The sequence below is a fragment of the Melanostigma gelatinosum genome, assembly GCF_949748355.1.
Source record: "Melanostigma gelatinosum genome assembly, chromosome: 12".
Taxonomy (NCBI): Eukaryota; Metazoa; Chordata; class Actinopteri; order Perciformes; family Zoarcidae; genus Melanostigma; species Melanostigma gelatinosum.
The window spans coordinates 4,766,974-4,792,939 of NC_136645.1; the positions used below are offsets into that span (position 1 = coordinate 4,766,974).

The 25,966-nt window shown below is 41.8% G+C and overlaps 1 protein-coding gene across 4 annotated transcripts in view; it reads left to right on the plus strand.

Moving 5' to 3' along the window:
* Nucleotides 1-627: 627 nt before the first annotated feature.
* Nucleotides 628-25,966, plus strand: part of LOC306785615 (LIM domain-binding protein 3-like) — a 33,190-nt gene continuing 7,851 nt past the window's right edge. Inside the window, exons 1-8 of one of the 4 annotated variants that reach the window (XM_079280048.1) lie at nucleotides 628-649; nucleotides 883-991; nucleotides 4,153-4,354; nucleotides 11,879-12,030; nucleotides 14,866-14,935; nucleotides 18,844-18,866; nucleotides 20,336-20,509; nucleotides 25,618-25,707. In XM_079280048.1, coding sequence (XP_079136174.1) covers nucleotides 4,259-4,354; nucleotides 11,879-12,030; nucleotides 14,866-14,935; nucleotides 18,844-18,866; nucleotides 20,336-20,509; nucleotides 25,618-25,707 — 605 coding nt within the window. In that variant the 5' untranslated portion in view covers nucleotides 628-649; nucleotides 883-991; nucleotides 4,153-4,258. Of the gene's footprint in view, nucleotides 650-882; nucleotides 992-3,974; nucleotides 4,065-4,152; nucleotides 4,355-11,878; nucleotides 12,031-14,865; nucleotides 14,936-18,843; nucleotides 18,867-20,335; nucleotides 20,510-25,617; nucleotides 25,708-25,966 lie in introns of those variants that run through there. The other 3 variants (XM_079280051.1, XM_079280049.1, XM_079280050.1) reach the window with 3 other exon arrangements.

The following is a 25,966-nucleotide window of genomic DNA, read 5'->3' on the forward strand; positions in this document are numbered from 1 at the left end:
CTCTACAGTATAATGCTGCAGCAGTTTGATGCAGTAAATAATAATACTGAATATAAATGAAGCTGTTTTTCATCTTAGTTCTGGTGAAAAGTTCATGGTCCAAAAGCCTTTTGTTGGAATACGGAAAAGAGAATTTATTGTGGATTTGTTTCCTGTTAACTTCAATGTTGGTCTCGTTTATTTTTCTAAATAAATATCTATTAACTGTATTCATTGTGGAATGCCTCTATTTGTGTCTTCATCTCTGCAGAGACAGAAACTGCATAGGCTACTGTGCCAATTTGCATGTTTTAAAATGAATTGGCTACTGCTGTAAAACGCAGACCATAAATAATGATTCGAATTAAAATCACAATATTTATAAGTGTAAACTTAATTTCACAAATGTTATATATGTATAATAATATTATATGAGAAAGATGAAGACAATTCAATGTTCTGTAAATAACTAAAATATTCTTGTTTTGTGTGAATTTGTATCGTGTTATCTGGATGTATTTCAGTTTTTCACCAGCAGTCTGTCTGACTCCTGTCTCTTTAAATAACGGTAATCCACCGTTAACACTCCTCTTTCCCGCCGGGCACCGCAGGCTGTCACGGTCGGTGTGTTCGGTTCCAGAAGCTGCAGGGAGACAAACAGCGGCTGCAGGTAGGCTGTTCCACTGTCACACCTTTTCCCACCTGTTTGTGCCCTCACGTGCCACTGCTCTCTAATTCACTTCTACATCTTCATCAGGAGCAGCCGGTAACAAGTTGCACCCCCGCCCGCCCGCCGGCTCACAGCTCCCTCAAGCCGGGTCACACCGGCAACTTTCACTGCTGCTGTTTTTTAGGGTTTTTTTCCAGGTTTAAAGTGTCATATTCGGTTTGTTTTACTCTCAGGTTGTGCACTGAGGACCGTGAACGGAGCGGCCCTGCTGGGCGGAGCACAGTGCGGGAAGCAGCAGGAGCAGGTGGGCGGTGTCTGTCTGCAGAACACCTGAGATACAAGGTGAACACATTCATTCGTGAATCAGATGATAACAGCTTGTGTACAACAACACTGGCCACTCACCAGAAAACAAACTATTAAACAATAAAACATTCATGGGTCCTGCTGTACAAAAAACAAACAATAGTTTAACGGCATAAAATACGCAACAGAATCATAAAAATAATCATTCGTTAATAGTTAAAAATTAGCTCCCGCTAAACCAACTACAATAAAATCCTAATTTACATTAGTGCATCAGTAATAATAATCTATTGATGTAATATATAATAGTAGAACAGTCACAAGGGACATTTTTATAGTTTTAATACTTTAACTACATTTTCCTACATACTTTTTTATGTACATTTTAAATGCTGGACTTTTTACTTGTAGAGTATTTTTACAGTATGGTATTAATACTGAAGTAAAGGATCTGAATACTTCCTCCACCACAGGAGGTGCGAGTGCAAATTTAGACCGTAAGTATTGTTTTCAGTTCACGACATTTTGGAGATTCAAGTTTAGAAAACAAACTGAGCTCACTGCTCATAGAGAGCAGTGAGCAGCGGCAAAACAATTCACAGCTACATGAGGAGGGTGGTGTGATAGTGGATCTCGCTCTCAGCATTAACAACACATAACTGACCCCAGATCACTTAGTTTGTCATTTTTAAACAGCTTCTTAATTGAGCCGCCTTGTTAAGTTAAAGGTCAATTCAGGTCAGCACACACACACACACGCACACGCACACACACGTTTTATATTCACGTGAGCTCCAAGCAGGGAATGCTTGCGCATACTTAGAGGACGATGTGGGAGCCTGGTTGGCCCGTTCATGCATTCATATGCAGCGGTTACCACTTTGTATTGAAATCAACCGTGTTTTTTTTGTGCTGTGATTGAAGGAAGAAAATATAAACACAAGTGAAAGTACGTCAACATTTTACTCAAGTACTGAAGTTAAGTGTTGCGTCACCAAAAGCAGCGATGCACCGACAAAGGAGGTGTAACTAGCAAACATGTAAGTATAGATAAAGCACTATTTGAAATATTGCATCCATTTGTGGGCAGTAACATTGAATGTTATGTACTTATGTTAAGACCTATTGGTCTGTTGCACCCTGGGAAAGCTCACTCCATCAGATTCCTCTCTGTGACAAAGGCGTCTAAACTTAGCCGGTGATATAACAGGCTGCGCAGATCAGGCTGCTCTGGGATCAGCCTGTCAGTCTCTGCCCCCCGACAGACATGTTACATTCATGAACTTTGTAACATTAACACATTTGGATAATTTTACATGTCAATATCGTTTAATTATTTTCCAACACAGTAGACATTTAACAAGTCAGGCTGCAGATCACTGTGTCACTGTGTCGGTCTTTTATTGTGAAAGGTGTCTCTGTAGTGAATGACCAGCTGAATCAGCTTTATGTAGCTTTAAAGTGAGTTTCACAATTTTACTGTTCTGGTTCACTCTCACTGCTCTCATAGCGTCTTTCTAACAGAGAAGAAGCTGTAGTTAGAGTCCAGCTGGGGAACATAGTGGATTATTTAGGAGCTGAAAAGACAGATATTTCCCTCAGGAGTTGGTGGGGACCAAAAACAGAGCTAAAAGAGAGAGAATATTCGACTTATTCTCATCAGATGGACACAAACAAGGTCAACATATGGACTTTTAAGTCCATATGTTGACGAACTCCAATGAGAGCAGTAAACGTGAACACAAATTATGACCGATTCTTTCTCTTCATAGTCACCAGAGTAAATATAGTTGGACCCGTTTTTCACAAAACACATATCTTCTGAACCTTGTTTTCACTAAAATCAAGATCTGGCAACTAATGTTCACGAATGCCCGAGCTAACCAATTTTTTTGTAATGCTGAATATGTCTGTCATCATAGAAGACAACATAAACAAAACAGTTATGAACGGGTGAGTCCAACTGCAATGACAAGAGGGGTTATGGGTAATAAGTTGAGTCAACTTATTTAGTAATGTTTCTGCACCAATTACATGAAACCACACGTGCTGACAGATCAGCTGTGCGTTTGTGTGTTTGTCAGGAAATTCTCACCTGTTGGCGCCTGCCAAAATGATAGACCATGACTCCGACATACATCTGTTACTCTACAGCCAGAAGCTGTTTCCAGTTTGACTTGTCATCACAACTGCACAATGTCAACCTTCAATTATTTATTGGGAACATACAGTTCAAATAGTGATACTATGAAATCAAAGCCTACATTTTCTTCCTCTGTGCCATAGAGCTCTATTGTTTTCCAAAAAAAAGACATCAATGAGCCTCACTGTTGCACTGCGCGACATGTTCCTTCATTACCGAGACCACACACTGTAGTTTATTTTTACTCAATCCCACACACACCGTCCTGCTGCCACAAATACTCACCAGAGCACCAAATGTGGATTAATCTGCCGCTGAAAATAGTCCACAACTTTCGAACAGGCACGCCGCTATCGGGACATGCACTGGTATCTAAAAAAGATTCATGCTGTTTCTTGACCAGGCAGATCTCGTAGAGCAGGCTGTGGTTTGATGCCTCGCCGCAGGGAACTCCAGCAGTGACATATGGGGGAATTGAACCGGCAACCTCGCCGTAATGACCTATCTGCTGCTGACCTTTCAGCTGTCGGAGCCACTTAACTGGTGGCATTTCATTTTTGGCTTTTATCGCCAGGCCGATAATGAGACATTTCCTGGCAGCAGCCCTGATTGGGTCCGAGGGAGACCCTGAGCGTAACGGGGGGTGAGGGAGGGAGGGAGGGGGCTGAGGTGAGGGAGTCTAGAAGGATCCGCTGGGTCTATATTGGCCCTGGTGAATCACGGCGAGCCTGGCATACTGGGTGTCCCCTTTCACACCATATAAGTCCACCCCCCCCCCTCCTTTTCCCTTCGATCTCCCCCGCCCCTGCCTCACCCTGCCTCACCCCGCCTCACCCCTCCACCCCCTACAATGCACCAGTGCTATCTCTGGCTATTCTTAGGCTGTCACTTCAGCTCCTCTGAGCAGGCAAGTTCTCTTCTGTCTCCTCTCTCAGCTTCTTCTTCTTTCTTTCTCGCATAGTTTTGGTTCGTCCACTTCACACATTTCAATTTAATTTCAGGTTTTTTCTTCAACATTTCACTTATTTAATATCTTTTCTCTGTTTCCTTCCAGAGGCTACTCGGTGCCGGCCATCCCTCCAGCAGCTGTAGGGTTTTGAAATAAAAGTTGGTTTAATCACCATCGTCTATTTCGGAGGATCTTTTAGTCGCCTGGAAGAATGAGCGCCTACACCGTGTCGCTGCCCGGCCCCGGGCCCTGGGGCTTCAGGCTGCAGGGGGGCAAGGACTTCAACATGCCGCTGACCATCTCCAGGGTAAGAAACTGATTTTTAAAAAACTACCATTTCAGTTCAGGATTCTTTTTTTTTTTTTTATCTCAACTGCAATTCCTCCATCAGCAGGTGCACCTGCTTTCTGTTTGCTTTCTGTTTGGCCTGCTTTTACTGTCGGTATTTTAAGCTAATTTGATGAATGTTCTATGTGTGTATGGATGTATCTTGAAACAAAAGATGGAGGCCGGGGCTCCTGGTGGCCAAAGGGTTTAGGACGCTGGTCGTGTAATTGAAACGTCCCCGGTTGGAGTTTTGCAGGAAACCTTTGTTGCATGTCCTCATTTCCTGTCATCGCTCTTCTTCAAAATAAGATGTCCCCAAAAATACAAGAACAAGGCAGCTTTGTTTGTATGGCACCTCTCAAAATATTCAAAGTGCTTCACATAAGATGAGAAAATGCATAAGAACAACATTCAAAGAAGGAAATTTAAATCAATTAAAGTCAGACTAACGCAATAGTCAATGAATTTAATGAAACTGGAAGATGTGTTTACTTGGAATATGATTTCAAGGACGCTGTTGCATTCATTAGTGATTTCATAAGAGGGATTTCTTTTTCATTTCAAGGTGATTTGAATGAAAATATAAATCACCTTGCTGAAACCTTTTTATTTTATTTTTGTCGAAGTTCTTTTATTTGAGTTTTAATGAAACCAGTCAAATAAATCCCAGAGAGAGAGTGTAGCTTTAACGATAAGTGTAGACAAGTTGATTTTCAAAGCTGAATGAATGGAAACCAATGGCTGCAGAGAATTCCTTTAAATCTCCTCTGGGAACCTGAAACTGCAGTTTTTTTGCGGTCCCCTGCTTCCTGTTTCATGTTGATTATTTGTTTCCGGCTCTTTTTTGTTTTTTGAAAAAGGGGTTTTGATGATAAAGTGTGATTTTTGCGGATGATTCAGAATCACACATGCAGCCTGTCAGGGTGAGACCTGCAGGGAGTAACGGCTGCCAGGATTCGTCAGGGAGGCCGAAAGCAGAGCCAGAGGCCTAAAACTGGAGCTGGTGTTGGTTTCACAGCCTTGTCTCTCTGAATAGAGCAGAGACGGCGAGAGGGAACGCTCCTCCGCTTCTCTGAATCCACTGCATGCGTTGTCAGGATGCTGTGATCCTTGACCTTTTGAACTTCTCTGTGTGCTGCATGTCGGCGATTCAGGCGTTGAGGCTCATGCGAGCTGCTCTGGGCAACGGAGGAATTTTCTGTTTGCTTTTCCGACACATTATCTGCTTGCTGTTGTCGGGGATGCTGGTGACCGACTGCCATCTGCAGATCTGTGCAGAAGGTGGACGTTTCATGTTGATGGGGAAAATATCTGCAGCTCTTTGTGGTTTGCGGTAGCTGCAAGTTCAAATAAAGCCCTTGCAAGAAAATAGAAAAAGGCAAAATGAACATTGGTTTATTGCTGGATGTTACGTGGTGCACGTTTTTACAGAAAGCATTGGAAGGTTGTTGAGCATATGCCACCAATGACACAATAATCTGGACTTTTGTCAAATCTTGTGTGTACTCCTGTCGGTGTGTATGTCAAAAACACGACATTATATTCTTTATGGACACTATTGTCCGTCAGTGTAATGCACAAAGGAGGAGGCACTTTAAATACATCCATGGATCTTAGAAGTCATAGAGAAAAAGACAGAACTTCATCATGTTTTTTAAGCTTTCTTCAGTTTCAAAACAATCCAATGCTATCTGCCTGTACATCTATGGCTTCACTGCAAACAGGATCTGCTCACGGATCGTTCTGCATACTTGTAACGGTGCACTTGGATGGAAACTTCAAGCCTTTATCTGGTCATGTCACCTTTGCTGACAAAACATGTTGCACTGTAAACAGCTGTGGTTTGTCTTACCAACATGGCCGCGCGATGATGTCACGGGATACTATGAAGCTCAGAGAGAAACAGAGGGGAAGCTCCTCGTCAGCTGTGTGTGTGTGTGTGTGTGTGTGTGTGTGTGTGTGTGTGTGTGTGTGTGTGTGTGTGTGTGTGTGTGGAACAGAAAAGCCTGTTAGACACGCATAAATCCGCTTCCACTACAAATGTACCCATATTACGGAAGTGAACACAAGCCCGCACACACACTGATAACGGCACAAAAGCCCTGGGCTTTGTTGGGAAGAAGTATCCCCATCTCAGTGTGCGATGTTGCTCTAATCTGCCGTCAGTGTGACAGCAGACGTGCTCGTTGAATTGGATTTACCCTGCGTTTTCTGCCACTGACGGCTTTTATGCTGTATGCCAGAGAGGTTCTAGACGAGCGAGCGCCGGCAGACGCTTCCCATCATCCCGCTGGGCTTCATTGTCTCATCGGGTTCAGCGGTTCAGAGCAGTTCAGGGAGCAGATGTAAAACAGTGGGATAGACGAGCAGATGAGGAAGAATCGGTCCCAATCTGCTGGATTCCTAATATTTAGGTGGCTGTTTTGTTTTCTATCCGTTGACAAGTGGATTTTCGTTCGGATAACTCTGGTGATATTCTATATTTTTCTTCATGTTCAGACTCGAACCAAAAGTGAATGCATCTACTGAATAGTATTGTGTGTGTATATCAAAGCCTGATATCTTCTTCCTCTGTACCATAGAGCGCCACTGTTGTTCAAAAACCTTTAAAAACTCATCAATGAGCTCCACTGTTGGTCTGGGGGACCGTTTCCTTCAAGAACACACACACTGTAGTTTATTTTGACTCAATCCATCACACACTGTCCTGCTGCCACGACTGCTCATTAGAGCACCAAATGTGGCTGAAAATAGTCCCGATTACTTATTTTGGTTTGATAAAAACAACAGCGACCAGCTGTCTTAGGAAATACTATATATATGAAACTATATATGTATATATATATATATATTGTATATATGTGTTTTCAAAGATTTACATATTCTCAACTCTGCGATAAAGCAGACCGACATTTTCCCTGAAGAGCCGACTGGAATGTCAGGAGAGCGCTGAGTTTGAGTGGCAGGCGGATGAGAACAGAGAAACTGAACACAAGGTTCGTGCATTAAAACTGCAGTGAGGGATCAACAATGATGTGTGAACTACAACAACACCTCGGCCTTCAGATGACTCTCAGAAAGAATGAATAGAAATACTCAAAGTATATTCGAGCTCCTGTATCTCTTGTTCTAGTCCAGATAATCAGGTTTAATGTGAAAGCATTATTCAGTATTATGTAGATATCTGGGTCTTATTATGTATTGCTGCATCTCTGCAACTGTGCTGCTTTATTTTGTAGCTCCTACAAATAAATATCAAACAATTAGATCAATAATAGATTAAATAAAAGAATATGTTTTAGAGTTTGCAGCCACTGAACGACATCAACTTATTTTGAATTCAACCTTCACATTCATTTCTTTGAGCCTGTGTTTTCAAATGATTTATTTCCACTCAGATAAACCTTTTAAACAATCCCACTCTGCCGACATTTGTGTGTAAGTTGTAGTGCAACTTGAATTATCCGTGTCTGTGTCGCTCCGAGCTGCTTAAATACAGTTTTACAGTCTGTGTGAAAGCCGAGTTCTCAGTAACTGGACTCCTGCTGTCACACATGGAGCTGAGTCAGCGCTCAGTGAGCCCTTGATCCCACCGCATCCAGTTACAGATCAGGGGAACCCAAACGGCTTCACATCAGGGAACCCCAAATTTGATCCAGGACTGATCTGGATCTTTTCTCGATATAATTTGGTAGATTATGTCATCATGCTGCCGAAATACAGTTCTGTTACAGAAAGACAGATTATGCTTGTTTTCAGGGTCTGCAGGCATGGACTGGTTACTGAGCGGGCATACAGGGTACAGGCCCAGAGGCACCAGGGGCCCACGGGTTCAGGGAGACCCCAGCTGGGCCAGATCCTCTTTCTGAAGTGACTATTTACATTTCTTGTGGAAAACTTAATCAGACATGCACAAAACGACTACAAAGAGACACTGAACGACCACAGTGACACAAAACAACATTGAAAAGAGACTTTGAACAACCATAAAGAAATGCAAAATGACTATAGAACAACTACAAATGCTAAAGGGACAAAAAGACACACTTACTGGCTAACGAGATGCAAAACGACTTCAAAGATACGCCAGACAACCACAGCGAGACACAAAACAACGATGCAAAATGACCACACTTATTCAAAACCACTTCAAAAGGGAACCAAAGCAAACATGTATGAGTGGTCACTGCCACCAACAAGCCATGAAAATTGCAATTTTCCAGGTGATCTGTGCAGTAAAAATGTGAGCGAACATCATCAATTTTTTTGCCTCCACAAGTTGCACTTCTCACTGCTCCTACAGCACACGGACACTTGTAGCAGCAGCATACTGAGGCCTGCAGAGTGGCAGTGAGCGTCTGTGGCTGCTGACAGGCGGAAGGCTGTTTTTAGCCTCTGAAGGTCACACACACACACACACACACACACACACACACACACACACAGGTCTTATCAGCTCTTCTTCTACTGTTACAGACCCACAGAGTCGCTGCTGTCGGGTCAGTGTGTTCGATAAAATCCAGATTCATATTTTTACCTCTGGATGAAGAATCCAGGTTGTTGACGGATGGAAGAGAAGACTTCATCGCATAATGTCCATAAATAATTTCACTTTCTCAATGGTTTTGCTGAGAAAACTGTCCAGCAGAGCTGCATATGTTGAAAATGTACTCGATGTGGTGTGAACATAGGAAGTGTGTATGTGGGTCAGTGTCAATGGCTCAGAGGGAAAGTAGGCCACTCTGCAGCCGGGACAGGACTCACATTGTTCAAACTCAGTGAGACAAACTCTCCAAACATTTGTTCACTTTAATCCAAAGCGGCTGTGATGAAACAATCTGGGAGCTGAAATCGGATGGAGTCAGCAAACAGGAGGCTTCAACATGATGCATCAGAGTTTCCTGTAGGAAGTTATCTGACTGCAGCACTGCTGGGATTTCAATCCAGCATCTCCTGTTTATGAGACAGGCTCTTTAACCAACTAAGCCACAGCAAACCTGTGAGTGTTGTCCCCCCTGATAGCATAGAGGTGCTGTGGCTTAGTTGGTCAAAGTGCCTCTCGAGTGAACAGGAGGTCCTGGGTTCAAGTGCCTGCATGTTACTTTTCCAGCCATGAAATGCAAGTTTACCTGTGATGCGATATGTACAAAACTGTTGAGGAAAATGTTTCACTTTAACCACCTAAGTCAGAGCATATCTGGCAGTGTTAAAGCTCCCTTCAGCTCGGAGCTCTGCTTAATTCATTCTGTGATCAGTCCCCGGTGTGCAGGAATTCTTCCAGCTGGAGGTACACCAGTAAGCGGAGCAGAGTGTGAACTCGTCTCCAGGGGGCGATGTTTCATTCACGCCGCATTAACCCGCATTCGGTGGAAATGTCAGCCGGATGAGTCAGAGTGAGATAAGAGCTGCAGCTAAGTGTCACAGCGCTATTTAAACTTCATCACTGTGTGTGTGTGTGTGTGTGTGCATTTTACTGCTGTGGATATTTAAGGAGCTTATTTTAACTACTTTATATCCTGTTGGCTCGTTTAATATACAGCAATGCTTCATATTCTATAAGATCATCAAATTTTCTCTGAGAACCACGTTTCTCGAAAAAGAAAAACGGCCCGTTTGTGACAATGCTGATATAAGAGGCTTTTTAAATAGTTTATTTAGCTTAAAGGAGTTGAAGAATTTTCTCAACACTTAAAGGAACATTTCATCCTTCAGTTTATCACAAACATTTAACATCAACACATCTGGAGGTATGTGGTTTTCACTGGACAGGGAGGGAATTAAAAACTGTAATCTGCAGAGTAACTAAAGCTGTCAGATAAATGTAGTGAAGTGAAAAGCAAAATATTTAGCTTTGAAATTCAGTATGATTTGGTATAAAACGGAAATACTCAAGTAAAGTGCAGTACAAATACTGAAGTACTTAAGTAGAGTACTTGAGTACATTCCACCACGGTCCTTCTCTTTGCCAACCTTCATCTTTTACCTCCCCACCCCAGCCTCCAACCTAATCATGATCCTCCTTCTTCACCTCTTTCTTCTTCTACTCCTCCTCCACTCTCACCTACAGCTGCAGAAGTCAAAGGTCACATTATTCAGGCTGGAGATATAGCATACCGGTAACTCCTGTGGATGGAAATTGTGGAGAAGTTAAAAAAAAAGAAAGCCAACAGGAGCAGGAGGGATTTTTGGGAGTAATCAGAGTGGATGTGACTCGGCGGGGGTTAGCGGTGTACAGACAGCTGTCCAGAGTTTAACACTCAGGCATGAACACTTGTGTCCCGGCATTGTGTTCGAGGCTCCACAGAGGCCACGAGGCTACGGACCGACTCTGTGACTTAAAGGTGAACACGTTCATTTGTTTCCATCCTGCTTCGAGTCTCACACGTTATCTGATGGATGAAACTTTCTTTTTACAGTTTTGGGGTTGTTAACTTAAACACCCGCTAATCACTGTTTTTGTTTCAGCTAACTTGTCTTTTCACGACTTTGTTACAGACTCAACTATTGCGATAATATGTGGTTCAGACATTTCATGTTCCCCTCAGAATGAATTGTCATAATTTGTGTAATCCACTGACTTTTCATCCAGCATTTTAATCTGTCCAACACTTTGGTTAATGACCAAATACCAGCAGAACTAATGGCATTCCTTTCAGCCTCGGCTGTACTTTGAGTTTACTGATAATAAGCAAATGTTAGCATGCTAACTACTTGATTAACAGCTCAGAAATCACAGATGCTGTTTCATGCTAATTAGTCGCAGGTTTAGGTGAAATCTCGTGAGCAGACAGACTGAAATACAAAGATAAGAGGCAGCAGGTTTCTCCCAGTGAAAATAGTTCATGGACTCTCGTTGGTGTTGCTGTGTCTCCTTTTAAGACTGACACCTGATCTCACATAAAACAATGATCCTCTGAAGTCACATTGGTTTTCTTCATGAAACTAATTTCAGATATTTTCAGATAAAAATGTACCGTATACAGGATTTACAGCATTTTAAAATCTACCAAGTCTCTGAATTTCATCCATTTTTAAATACATGTCAACAGTTTAATTTGAAGGCAGACTTGTCGACCCTTTTTGTTTGTGTAACTGTGTTGTGATTGAGGGTCAAATCTCCACTCCTGAGTTGGATTTTTAGATTAAGGGGACTTTAGCATGTTAATCCATAACTCATTGACTAATTCTGTTCCCATTTGATTGATTGTTTCACGTGAAACAGTGAACCTTTTTCCTGATTATGTGATTGATAGATTCAGATTGACGCGTGCGATGACCTGTGGTGTAACTTGAACCTACCTCAGCATATCTCTAAAAGATGACGTAAAGACAGGAAATGTTTACTCTTCAATTCAACTTTTTTGTTCGTTATTTTTTAAACCAGAGTGGACTTTTTTTTGCAGGTTTGTTCTTGATTTGTTTATGTCATCCCATCATGTGTCCGATTTAAAGATTCTCAGAGCAAACATGAGATCTCAATGTCTTTGTTTTTGTGTTTGGACAGATCACTCCGGGCAGCAAAGCGGCGCAGGGTAACCTGGTCCAGGGTGATGTCATCGTCGCCATAGACGGCGTCGGCACCGAGGGGATGACTCACCTGGAGGCCCAGAACAAGATCAAGATGGCTAACTACAACCTGGCGCTCACCATGACCAAGTAAGGGCAGAAACTAATGACTGAACTTAACTGTTTTTATTTTCTTCTCTGTTACTTCATCGACTCAACAAGAAATAGTTTTTAACACTTGATATTCTTCTCCTCTTGATATTCTTCTCATGAAATAAGTTAATTAGATTCGTTAAACCTCTGTGTCATCAGCATGGAAAGAGATGCATTGTCTCCTGATGAAACCACCAAGGAATAATTTAAAGATTTAAAAAGTAGTGGCCCTAAAATTGTGCCTTGAGGAACCCCAAAAAATAGTTGGAGAAATGAGTGTTGCTAATTTGTTGAAACAAAGAAAGATAAGAGGTGAACCAGTTTTTTAAAAACAGTTCCAGATGATTCAGTGTGGTCTATTTGAAATAACGTTTTGATTAACTGAATGCAGCATTCAGATCAAGTAGAACCAAAAGTTTAATTGGTTATCGGTATATATATTTGTAGCAATATCATAAATCAATTCTAGTGGAGTAGAAAGTAGGATGAAGAGAAAACACTGAAGTAATGTACAAGTATCTCAAATGTGTACATAAATACATTACCTAAGTGCATATACTTGGTTACATTCTACTACTGGTCTAATATTATAGTAATAATGGAGGATTATAGCTGGATAGTTCTGAGGTTGCTGGGCATCTTAAATGCTTTAAGGTAAACAAAGGGAAAAGATGGCTGCTGCAGATATTGAACATCGGGCCGTTTTGGTGTCACTCAAGACCAAAATGGAGTGAAGCCATCCTTCTGGTGACCTGAAGGTGTCTTACAGAAGAGCTCAGATAAGCTCGGTGAGGAAATGAATGTTGGTCCACAGCAGAGTTTCATAACTGCAAACCCTCTGGGTGATGAAGATACGACGTTCGGCTGAGGATGAGCCTTTTCTCATCATTTTTTCACGTCACCCGTGTTGTTTGTTAAGTGTAAAGTGGACACAAAGTGACAGTTATAAATCTGTTATTGTCACTCGGTTGGATTTTATCTAAGGTTTCTGGACTCATTCCAGCAAGTCGTCTAAAATAAACGACAAGATATGCCGTTCATTACTTTCTCACCTCGAAGAATGTGAGCAAGTACTGCGTTTGATGAACTGAAGGATAAAGTCTTCCTTTATGTGTTGAGAAAAGCCTCCTCATTCTGAAGCTAAATAAACTATTTGAAACGCTTACATTCCTTCAGTCCAGCTCTTATCATTCCTTTAGTCTACTGTATGATTACTTGTATTTGCGGCAGGATATTATTATGGTATGTGTTTTGTGTCCGTCTTTCAACTTTTTCTTCTATATACTGAGGTAAATTGACTTAAATTGTCCTGTGCAGAGGACATCATGTAGCCTTCACTCTGTGACGGTCACAATAGCATTTTCTCTGACTTCTGATCCTCGAGCTCCTGCTCTTGTTACTTGTAGCTGAAAGTCTTTTTTTCTTTATTGTTCTTTTATTATGGTTCCCACACCAGTTACATATACGGATGACCCTGATGAAGGCTACAAGCCGAAACGTGTTGGTCGAACAATACATTTGTTCTATGTGTGTATGTTCTACATGCATATAGATATAAAACTAAATCGGGACAAACACACCACCAGGCCGACATAAATTAGATTTGTATTAATAGGGTATGATGTCGTCAGTTCCAATGTTTTTAATTCGCTAGCCTTTTTCTCTGGGGACCCACTTTTACAATAGGCCTCATCTGTAAATCACGAGGAGAGCAAATTTGTCCATCTTTACTGCCATTTAATTACCACCTTATATTATCTACAATAGGTAAACCAGTCATTTCCAAGATATTTAAGTTTGATCACAACTTTGTTTTATGCACATGTTATTAAAAATATGTTAGATATTTTATAAATGGGACCAAATAAACGCATTGCGCAGAGTAAACAGGCTCTCGTTATTGTCCTCTCTTTAATGAGACAAACAGAAAGTATGTTAGCCTTTCATATTAGATTCACTATTATAAGTAGGCTACAACTATTGAAAAAATACAAATATTCAGACTCCCTCATGTGGCCCAAAGGTGTACTGCAGATATATATGTAATAACAGACTACGGAAGAAATTCTGCAAATTTGTTTGGAGACCGTAATGAAATCGCCTGCAACCCGTGGGTCCCGACCCAGTCTTTGGGAAAGAATGCGCAGCAACGCAGTCTGGTCCAGAGGGGTCCACTGTGTCCAAGACCGGTTGCCATATCTTAATAAATCGCTCGACATTGTTATGAAGAGCTTAGGTCAGCCTGTCCAGGGGGAGTATTCTCAGTATCTCCTTATACAATCGTCCAGTGCAGGGATGTCCTTAGAAGTTTGAGAATAGTCTTTCTCTGTACAACAAAAGTATTCCAAACTATTTATTATTATTGTTGTTCCTTGCACTCTCCACTTAAGCTGCCACAAAACACCGAAGAGGTGGTAGCGCCAAGTCACGTCCAACTAAGGTGATCACCTCATCTTTCGCTTCTCCCCAAAATGATTCAGTATCCTTTCACACTTCCAAAACGTGTGCACATGTGCCAATTTTGTGAATTGCTTTCAACACCTTTCGGAGAGCTTTGAACCAAGCTTCTTCCTCACAAATGGTGTAGAGTACAATAAAGTATTTCAGCGCCGAACAGTACGTTTGTTTTCTACAACAGATGCCCAGATACCTTCTTCTGTCTGACATTCTCTATCAATCTTCCACTGCTTTTGGATGTGATCAGTAGAATAATCATCAAGTTATTGGTTGTCTGGTTATGAATGGTTATGACGAAGCAAAGCATTGCAAACGAAAGTTAATCAAAAGTCATCTCGCAGATCATCACCTCTGTTTTTCTTTTTCCTCTTGCAGGGCCAAGCGTTCCGCTCTGATGCAGACACCAAGAATCGACGTCTCTATCCCCATCATCCCGCACCAACAGGTAACTTTACCCATAATGCATTTCTGCTGCTGCACATAACTGTACAGTAGATGGCTGCTGTACCCAATGCGGCCTGGATACTGTGGTGAAACTGAACAGCTGCTAACTGGTATTGATCACACTGTTATGGCATACAATTTTAGCCAGCTAAATATGAGTTTTGTCAGCACATGTATTGATTCTTTTTTTCTCCTTGTAAGCATCTAAATCAGGACGGTTCACTACATAATCTCAGTTGCAGTCACACGAGTTCAACATAATGACTTGTCACCTCCTGCTGGCTGCAGGAAGAAGAACATGCACTTCACCCATGTTGTCTCAAAAAGTACCATCAGACAAATTCACAGAAAGCACAACACACTTTGTTCTACTGGAAACCGCTCAAAAACCACTGGATGAACCCGAAGATGTAATGATCAACATCTTAAATCCCTGAAAACATGATGTTTTGCACAGTGTTTACATAGTTATGTTGACATCAGATAATATACACTTTGAAGCTTTTGCATCATCTGATAAGACTGGAATGCAAAAAGATATTATAATATGAATGCATATTATGATATGATTGTAATTACAAAAATAAAATGTAAAAAAAAGCAAATTACTTGATTTTGTAACAGTAAAAAAATTAAAAAGAAATGTTGACAGTTTTACTCTACGGCTCCTATAATAAGACATATTTACAGTATAATTTGTCTCTCAAAAACATTGATCAGATATTGATAGTTGTTGCCCAACATTCTCTGCTCCCTCCCCGCCCCGCCCCGTCTCCTCCCACCTCCTGCTCCACCCGAAGCCTCAGTCAGTGCAGCTGAACGGCCGCCTGTCGGCCTGCAGCGCCTCCTCCGGGCCTGCAGAGGCAGACTCTCCCGGGAGGAGGTCGGCGGCAGTCAGCCCCACTAAGAGGAAGCAGTATAACTCACCGATCGGCCTGTACTCAGAGGCGATTATGAGGGAGATGGTGGCCGTTCAGGCGGGTCGGCCTTCTGGGTACGTAGAGACGAAGAGGAGGAATAAACATGGCGGGAGTTTGCTCTCGGAGGCAGAGCTGCTGATAGAGGAGGGAATGAGGACCTAAAGAACCACGTTATTCAGGCTAATTTAATTGATATCCTATCAACTTTTCTGTGTTGATTCATGTCGTACAGTTCAGATTCCGATTTGTTGCTCCCTAAAGCACCAAACAGCCGGACCATGGTCTGAGGAACAGAGGCGGCCTCTTTCCAGATCAAACTGTGTCTAGTGTGAACACGTTTCTTTGGACTGTTCAGACCAATAGCAGGAAGTTCTGGTAGGCTGTCTTCAAAACTGGAAAAACAAAAAACACCAAAACAAAATGAGCTGTTAGAGCATGGAGAGGGGAGAAGACCAGATGTTTAACTGACAGATCTGATCACTTTTATAAAGAGTCAGTTGGAAAAAACGAAGGAGAGAGAGACATACGATGATGGGACAGTCCGTCTATAAACCACTCAATGTCAATGATGACAGGAAGTATATATGTCATGGAGAGTTCTTTAGATGCGCTCGCATCATTGCAACGTGAAACCAAAACTAACCGGATCAAATCCAAACAATGTAATCAAAAACATCAGCCTTGGTTTGGACAGGTGTAAAAAGGCCCTTAGAGGTGTTGGTCGGTGTATTTTTGAGCGTTTACCAGAGACACGCTGGCTGTTTACCCCGAGTTCGTCTTAATGCTAAGCTAGGCTAACCACATCCTGACTCCAGCTCTGCATGATGTGGATGCAGATGTTTGAACTCATTGAACATTTCCAAGTTGTTTCCAACATGATGAGAAACGAGAACAGATGCTAACGTCAGCTACGAAGCCTAGCATGCTGCTGAGTAACGACAGTTAGTTAGTTTGTTGACCTCAGCGAATCATTCCGGCTTAAACATTTCTACAAAACAAAAGTTACCTGATATTTGTTTATATTTAAACCACAGTTAATTATATATCGTTTTCGATTCTTAGACAAACTGGTTCTTCGGTTGTCTCTGAACTTGAAGCAGCAGCTCCTCCTCTGAGATCTCTGCTACCTTTTAGCAGCCTCATCCTGCCATGGTGACCAAAATGTCCCACACTGACTAGAGATTAATAACTGACTCCTCTAAAACCTCTGCTCTGCTGACCTTTAACCCAGAGAAGAAGGAGAAAAGTGGACTCAACTGGACATTCAGTGTCTTAAAGTCTCCCAAAAACAAAACATGGGCTGCACCTGAATACATCTATAAATGATAACGGATCAGATACATAAATTGTGATGTGAAGAAGAAGACTCACAGCAGTATTATGAGTAACAAAATATGCAAAATATAATCAACTGATAGATTACACTAACCAGCAGTATTCAAAGTAAAGACAATGAGCTTCACCTTTACATTAAAGTGATAAACACATATTTGCAGCAATCATTTTAATGTAATAATACATTATTTCTGCATAATGAGTACTTTTACTTTCGGTACTTCAAGTATATTTTTATGCCAAACATTTTGTGCTTTTAATTGTAACTGTTTCTACATTGGATTATTACAGAGCTGTAAGGGGAAGTGTGTGACTGTTACCATAACTATTCGTAATCATAGCCACACACACACACCACACACTCACACACAGTCTGTTACCCAGCATGCCTTTGGTGTTTCCTCAGTTCACAGTGTGATTCGGTTACAGTGTCACTGAAGTGGCCAAACACCTGTTTGTTTCTCTGGCTGCTGTTAAAGGTCAGGGAACCTTCTAGACACACACACACACATGCACACACACATGCACACACACACATGCGCACACACACACACACACTCTGTCTGGCTGCCCTTGGCTTACTTCGTGTCTTCCTAAATGCAGACGTCTCCTGGACATGAGAACCGAATAGCGAACACATTTCCTAAAATGTCAAACCATCCCTTTATTAAAGAACAGGTGTATTCTCTCTGTTGTGTATTTTCACCTGACGATAAGAATCGTTGTTCTTTCGTTATCTTAAAATGAGCCGTCCTCTTCACAGAGCCGGCCACCGTGTTTCTACAGCAGCACAGAACGAACAAACACTGGCTCTGGACGGGGCCGTCTGTCACCTTTTCATGTCGGCCATCGTAGTTTTCCGACACGCTTCACGCACTGGAGAAGTTTCAGTTTGTTGCAATCAGCAACCACACCACTAGATGACGCCAAATCCTACACACTGAAAGTACAATCGGCCTATTTGTTCATCCATCCATCCAAAGGTACATCAAGTATATTTTACACTCCTAAAAATGCAAATACAAGCAGTGAGACGCCAACAGAGTGCACAAATACAACACCCTGACAGTAATTAATGTGGAAAAAAGCTCACAGCGTAGTAAAAAGTCATTTATTATTTGAGGGTGCACAGAACTCGAGCGACGTATTGATGCAGTATGTGGAACCGAAAACCTCATCTTCAAGCTTTCTTCAACCTCACATCAGTGATCATTATCTCTCACCCTGTAACCCATTTCAAAGAATTTGGGTATTAACAATGTATTCAACATACACGTCATTACATCCGTAAACTCATACATCCAAATGAAAAACAGATGTCTTCAGAAATAAATGTCATGGCTTATAAATCGGTAGGGGGAAGACCGGTTGTTCTTCTTTCACTATTATTATTGTCTCTGCCATAAAAGTCATGTGGCGAAGATTGTTCCCCCTTCTTGTCTCTTCATGAAGAACCTCTCTGCGCTCACAGATCTGACAGCTCTGCAGCCTCGAGAGTAGGGCGAGGACGTTGGGTTCATCTCTGACCTCTGACCTTTATTCTTCTTTCCTCTCTGTAGCGGAAGTTGTCCTGCTCACAAAACAAACGTGAACGTGTTTTCTAATGACTTCATCTTCTCTCTCTCTTCTGCCCTTTCGATGTCGGTCAAACAAGATTTTCTCCCCAGCTGCTCCCAAGTTAGTATCCTCTCCTGCTGAGTGCATCTTGTGTCGTTTGGTCCTTTTAAGGCATGGTTTGGCTCTGTGGGTGTCTTTGTGTTCCCTGTTGGGATGAAGCGCATCAGTCATCAGAACATACATGTCCAATAATAGATTACTGGGTAAAGCAAATAAAAACCATGTTGGTTGGGGTACATGGGTCATTATTGATGGAGTTCTTCTGAAGTATCCCTTTATTTTCTCCCTGAAATCCCAGTTACTATAAATTATACCTCCAAGTGCTTTTTAGAATTTGGTTTAACCCGCAGGGAGCACCGGATGGGTGGAGTTTATGAGCCATTTAGACACCGTCAGTCAGTCACAACCAGGTGTGTTTGATTGACTTCGCAGTTCGTCTTAAACCCACCTGGTACTAAAACAAGAACCAATAGTTTTCTACCAAAGGACATTTTCTGCTGTCTGTGCAGCGTGAATGTGCATCATCATGGTTTGCTGTGTGTTTCAGACTGAAAAGTTGTTGTTCATTCGTATTACCAAGAGAGTGATGGCGTCTTTAAAATAAAGAGACAAGTGAGTCTCCAGCTAATTCGGTAGCAGTGAGTTAATTAGCCGTCAGAATCTCCGTCTGGGTTTTTGTGAATGTTTTAATGTTCCTCTGGTGTTTGTGGTGTGCTGATTGGCTCTGCACGCATGCTCAGACACATATTTCAGCCATATATTTTTTTTAAATGGGCGGGGGGTATAGTCTCTGCTGTGCTGTGGACTGATACAATCATCTATGTTACGTCTCTTTGGCATTTAAATAAAGGTCACAGTTTGACGCATTTTATCTGAGGTTCCGGTTGAACAGTTTGAACATGCATGAGGCTTGATTAATGCGAAGGATGAAGGCAACAGATCAAATCAGATTGATAATCTGTAACTGAGTGTTTATGTCCTGCCCTTGGTTGGTTTGATGCTTTTTCCTGCTTGTTTCTGGAGCTGTAAAGGACTTAAAGTTGATCCGTGACAGACAACGAGGAAACGTTGATAAATCGGATTAATGGCCTTTGTAGAGGTTGAAACTGTAATGGTGTCAAGATGTTCAGGAAGTGTGAGGAAGTGAAGTGAAGGAAAGACAATGTGAAGCTGCTAAAAGTAACACAATGTTCTGCAATGCACCACGAAATACAAAACTGTGGGATTTGGTGTGGACAGGCTCATAGAGATGGATGGATGTTGGATTTTTAATAAATAAACCAGAGAAGAGTTCAGTGACGCTCTTAGAGCTGTTTCTGATGAGAACAGACTTTTGATGGAAGCATTAAATTGTTGCATTCGATGCTTGCTGTGAGCATGGCTGGATGTTTCTTCTTTTTAACACAAACTCCGTCAGCTACATCGCCCACCTTCCCTCACACACTTCCCCTCTACCTTTTCCTCCACCTCTTCGTCCTCTCCTCCCTCTCTCTCCGTCACCGCCACGTCGCCCCTCCTGCCAACAACAGCGCCGGCTTCAACGCCGCCGCCCTCCCCACCCAAAGGCCCATCGAGGTGAAGGGCCCCGGCGGCAAGGCCACCATCATCCACGCCCAGTACAACACGCCCATCAGCATGTACTCGCAGGACGCCATCATGGACGTAATCGCAGGGCAGACGCAGGGGATGGGGCACGACGGCGGGTAAGAACACCTCCTCTTCCTCGCCATCCTCCTCCACCACTGTCGTCCTTTTTATTCTCTTCGGTCGTGTTTGTTTTTACTTTTGCTCCTCACCATCACTCCGTGTACACCTCTTCCTCACCAAAGATCCATCCTTCTTCCTTTGCCTCCTCTTACTTCTTCCGATACTTCCAGCTTCTCCTACTTTCTCATCTTCCTCTTCAAAATTACATTTATATGTGGTCAATTTTCCTTGAAATAATTGCCAGATACTGAGGTATTTTGGTGAACACATTTTATTTGTTAATTTAAAGAAAGATTAAATAACAATTTTTATTCAAAGTACTTTGTGTAGTGTTTAGTGAGCGTATATTCTGACAAGATCGTCCTCCTTTCTAAACACTCAAATAATGTTTAAAGACTACTTATTTACAAACATGTCACACTTCCTTCACTTCCTTTTTTATATTAAACATATTCCAGTCAGCAGTTGTATTTTCCTTAAAAATCATATTTGGCAAAACAAATTAGTTGTATATATTAACATCACTTCAGGGTTGACTCTCGTCACTCCCTCCTTCTTGTATCCCCTCTTCTTCATCACCACTTTTCTCAGTCTCTGTATATTTCTTCTTTCTTTTAAGATGGTGGATATTAAAGTAGTTAATCCCAAACACTCTTGTTGCCCAGTCCTCTCCTCCTCCTCCTCCTCCTCCTTCTTATTAGCCGACATTAGTTCTGACTCGTTTGTCTTGATGATGTCTGAATGTTAGAAAGAAGAAGGCAGTGATTGTACGAATGTTGCTGCAGTGTTCAGGTTCATGTGATCGTTGGAGGTTTTACAGCAGTTTGTTCGTGGTGCGTTTAGAGTTGTTGGTGCTGCTGCAGTGTTTGTGTGCATGCGGTGAATGTGTGATTTGAAGTATTTGAAGCACTAACAGAGTCTCTGAGCAACCACGCGTTCACATCTCATTCAGATACAGGATTACAATATCAGATGTGATTCATAACCTCAGACATCACCTATATTACATGGACATCTTCTCGACTTACCTTCAGATTAAATCTGTGGTTGCAGGGCGGTATCCTTTAAACATGGTCTGCATGTTAAAAACAGCTCATTAAGTGCAGTGTGTTACTCTCTGAAGCATTAGAGATCCATCAGTTGTTGTTGTAGTGTGTTGTGTGTTATGGCAATTATGGGGAGAAATACTGCTGTGTGTTCTTCTTCCTCTTCTCACACGACCAACCAATTCTCCATGCTGCTGGAAAATTGCATCATGAGATGTGCTGCAGTGTATGCATGAAAAAACCGCTCTCTCTCTCTCTTTCTCTCCCCTGAGGGAACAAAAACATTATAATTGCTCTGGACATGCATGCAGTCTTCATTCATGCTCTACTTTTACACCCGGCTTTAATTTAAATGTCAGTCTGAACGAAACCATCCAGCTGTACGCGGGACGAGCGTCACTGGAAAACCAATTACACTCGTGTGTGTTGCGTTCGCCCTCCTCCTTATCGTCTCTCCAGTCATCAAACTCTCATTTACTGAGAAACAGCGTCAGAATACAAAACTAAACAGATGAAAAAACGCTGGGTAAAAGAAATCAAAAGAAACATTAAACAGGCTGACGGAAAGACGTTAAACTGGTGTTACTGGTCCCAAACTGGATGTTCGGAACCCTTTTCTCCTTCTTTTAGTGGGATACATCTGTGTCTAACAAACTCATCCTGAAACTCATTACAAAATGTTTTACTTCTCATATTTTGCTCTTCCTCTCATTTGCATCCACTGTCTCCATTTTCATCTTTATTTTCATTTTCATGCATGATCACATCAACACCAGCTCGTTTTCCAGGTTTTAGTGAAAAGGCGGCAGGGCATCAAACACTTTACCCTCATCCACCCAAAATACAAACACTCTCCTGAAAGTCCACTCGAGCTTTAGCGTCGTGGTGTTGACTTGGTTTGGTGTCGGGGGGGTTGCAGTCCTCTCCCAGTTAAAGATGGTCTTGTAGACAGCGACTCCCCGGTCTATCAGGCCGTCCAGAGTGCAGAGAAGGACCCGGACCCGGGCGAATGGGGCCGTCGCAGCTGTGCAGTCAACATGCAGTCCAAGTCCTTCCGGGTCCTGGCCCACATGACCGGCACTGAGTCCTGTAAGTTTCCTGTTTCTTTTTATTTGAGTCTTAAGTGTTCCTATAAATGTACACCACCGTAGTCTGAATCAACTGTTGATAATGTTTTCCTTCAATAATAACTATTTTAATGGAGATAAAAACTGTACAATCCAGACACCAAATATAATATTTACATTTGAAATAGTTTGGCCCCAAAGAAGAAAAAATAATTTAAACATTAATTTAGTCAATGTGCCCACGGTGTTGTATGACAGGGGAGAATACTGTTTGAACATTTTAATTTGTGTTTCTATTAAAGTTGAATTACCTGCCTCACTAACTTTAAACTGAGGATGCTCACTGATGTCTGCTCTCCGCTGTGTTTTGTCTGTTACAGTACCAGGGGAGGAGGATGAGGAGGATGAGGAGGCTCTGAGGAGGAGCAGGTAGGCAGCAGAGCTCCATTAGACAGCTGCAGACCCCCCCCCCCCCCTCCACCGGCTGCTCACCTGTACACTCTGCCCCGCCCCCGAACACCTTGCCCCGCCCCTCACCTCTTCTCACTGCACCGATAGGTCACCTCTATCTTAAAATGATCCTGAACGTTCAGGTAAACTCATCTTGGCCTGCTTTTAGACTCTTATTTTGAAATACAGCAGCGGTGGACAGTACATTTACTGAAGTACTTTACTGAAGTATTTACATTTTCTGCTACTTGATACTGCTACCCCACTACATCTTTAAGGAAGCATTGTACTTTATACCGCACGACATTTATCTGACAGCTTAGTTACTTAGAATTGTACACATAGAACCTATAATGAGTTCATCAAATAATATGTTGTGAGGGTTTAACTACAAAATATTAACTTATTTCAAGTATTTGATTCAAATCAGCTCCACCTCGACCGGCTACAACATCAACAGTGATAATAATAGTTCATAACAATAATAATAATCAGAATAATAATTATAATTCCTGTTATAATCTGAAATAAAGGCAACACTGATCACTGCTGTGATAGGTTGGCATGTAGACTTCTTAATTGTGATTAATGAATCTATCTTAATTAAATCTTTATTTTCCTATTCTTAAACTAGCAGTAGAGAATGTTTTCCCACTGATAAGAAGCTGGAGTGTGGAGTCAACATTAACGAATCATACAATGATTTAGCTGGTTGCAGGTTGGAGATTTGTTATGTCGGCAGAATCATAGTAAGTTATTGATTAGTTATTAGTCCGATGGAAAGATCTGGTTTCTCCAGAAGGGGGAGCAGTGGGACTGAAGGTTTTGCCGTCTGACATGAGATCACATGAATCCTTTTTGCATTATCAAACTTGGTATTGATTGAGAGCATGTTGGCCTGACTGTGACTGTGACCAGGGGAACAATAACAGGGGAAAGAGTCTCCAGTATGAAGAGCACAATCCTCCATTACAGTTATATTGACATGAATAATAGATTTTAATTCCTGGATCACAAACTTGTATCAGAGAGGTCGCAGTTCTCGAACAAAGTTTTTCTTATTCACGGCCTGAATGTTTGGATTGAAACACAGTAATGAGATTGAGCGCTTAACTAGTGCTGTTCGCAAGTACTAATGTGAAGTACTTTTATTTTCTCTTCATGTCACTACATTTATCTGACAGCTTTAGTTACTTTACTAATCAAATTCAAAAGAGATTTCTACTCACTACAAGTACAGCTGAAACAGTCAGGATATTAATCAATTCGTTGATTAACAGAAAATACAGTGTATTTGCTGACTATGTTGACGGTTGAAGTCATATTTTATGTTGAAACATTTCATGCAAGTCGCAGCAGCAACAACAGACATGACGATAAATACAAATACATGTCATAACAAAGCAGCATATACGCGTTTGTTAGTTCATTGAAGCAACTGCAGTTCCCACTTCCTTCATTTTAAGTTTAAAATCATTTAAAGAGATAAGCGTAGAAACCTGGCCTGCAGATCGTTTCAAGACCAAACACGATGACACATGTTTTGTTCTGCAGCAGGTTCAATTTAATGAATTGAAAGATTTAAGGAAACATTTCAGCATGTAAATACTCAACAGATCTGTACAAGAAGTAACCGAGAGGTTGTATAAAACATTCTGCGCCTGCAGAAGATATAAAGTCTGTCTTTAAATCTGGACCAAATATCTGGAGTTTCGAGCTAAATGAGGATGTTTTATTCCATGTCTCCTGTTGCTCTCTGTTTGTTTTCCTTGTGTTTCAGCTGCTTTTGTTGTCAAAGTGTTTGTGAAATAGAAGCCGAGCTGACGGAGAATCAGACGCTGTATATCAGAGCGTGGAGGTCAGCTCAGTCTCTGAGTGGACGGACAAAGCTTTTAACCCTCCCCCCCTCCTCCATCCTGAACACTGATGGATGGAGCTCTCTCTGCTCCGCACACTTATTTAATCATCCCTCCATTATGCACCATCGATCCCTGCTGCCCGACCATCCTCCCATCAGTCTGTGTTCGCTTTGCAATGACTCAACGTGAATCAATAGGAGCGGAGGTCAAGCTTTTATCTGCCAATAAAGAGACTGTGGTTTTTCCCTTTTGTCTCCAAGTCATCCTGAAGGGGAGCAGCTCAGACGTGACTCAGAAAGATAAAACACAAAGAAATACGTTTGTCTTTATGAATTTTATAAATACTGAAGTCTCCCCCTCCGATGCACACCTATATACAGATCATTTAGAAAATTAAAAAACAACGTTACCAGCTAATTCATTTGATCACATTTTTAACGAGCAATATCAAGCTTTTTGATTTGTGCATGAGACAATAACAATCTTCTCTATTTTTCTCTTTTCATGCTTCAACTAATCTGATCTGAACTTTCACTGATCTAAACAGCATATATGTGCAAGCAGGGTTGTAACGACTGCATGTGTAAATATATGCTGTAAATGTACAGTGTAAACTGCATATGATTCCAGCTCTGAGTGTCTGTCTCTCTCACTGCTGCTCCTAACACTTCCTGTGCTTTAGCCCGACTGAGCATGCTCCAGCTGCTGCCGGCTCCGCCCCCGTCTCTCCGCAGCCTTTGAACCCAGCTTCACCTGACCCCGCCCCTCACAGGTAACCAATCAGCTGTGGGCTTTATATTGCGTTCATACGTGCAGACGCGCACCGGCATTATAAACCAACAAGTATCGTGTGTTTATCTTGGAGCTTAGACAGGAAGTCAGAGAGTATTGAGAAACCGACGAACACGTTGTTGGTTTGAGTCCAAACATGAGATTTGTTGACAGTAAGAAAAACAGAATAACACCAGACTTTGAGTGTCTTTTAAAACATTGCAGACAGTTGTTTAGGATATTTGCCTGTTTTCTGGTGA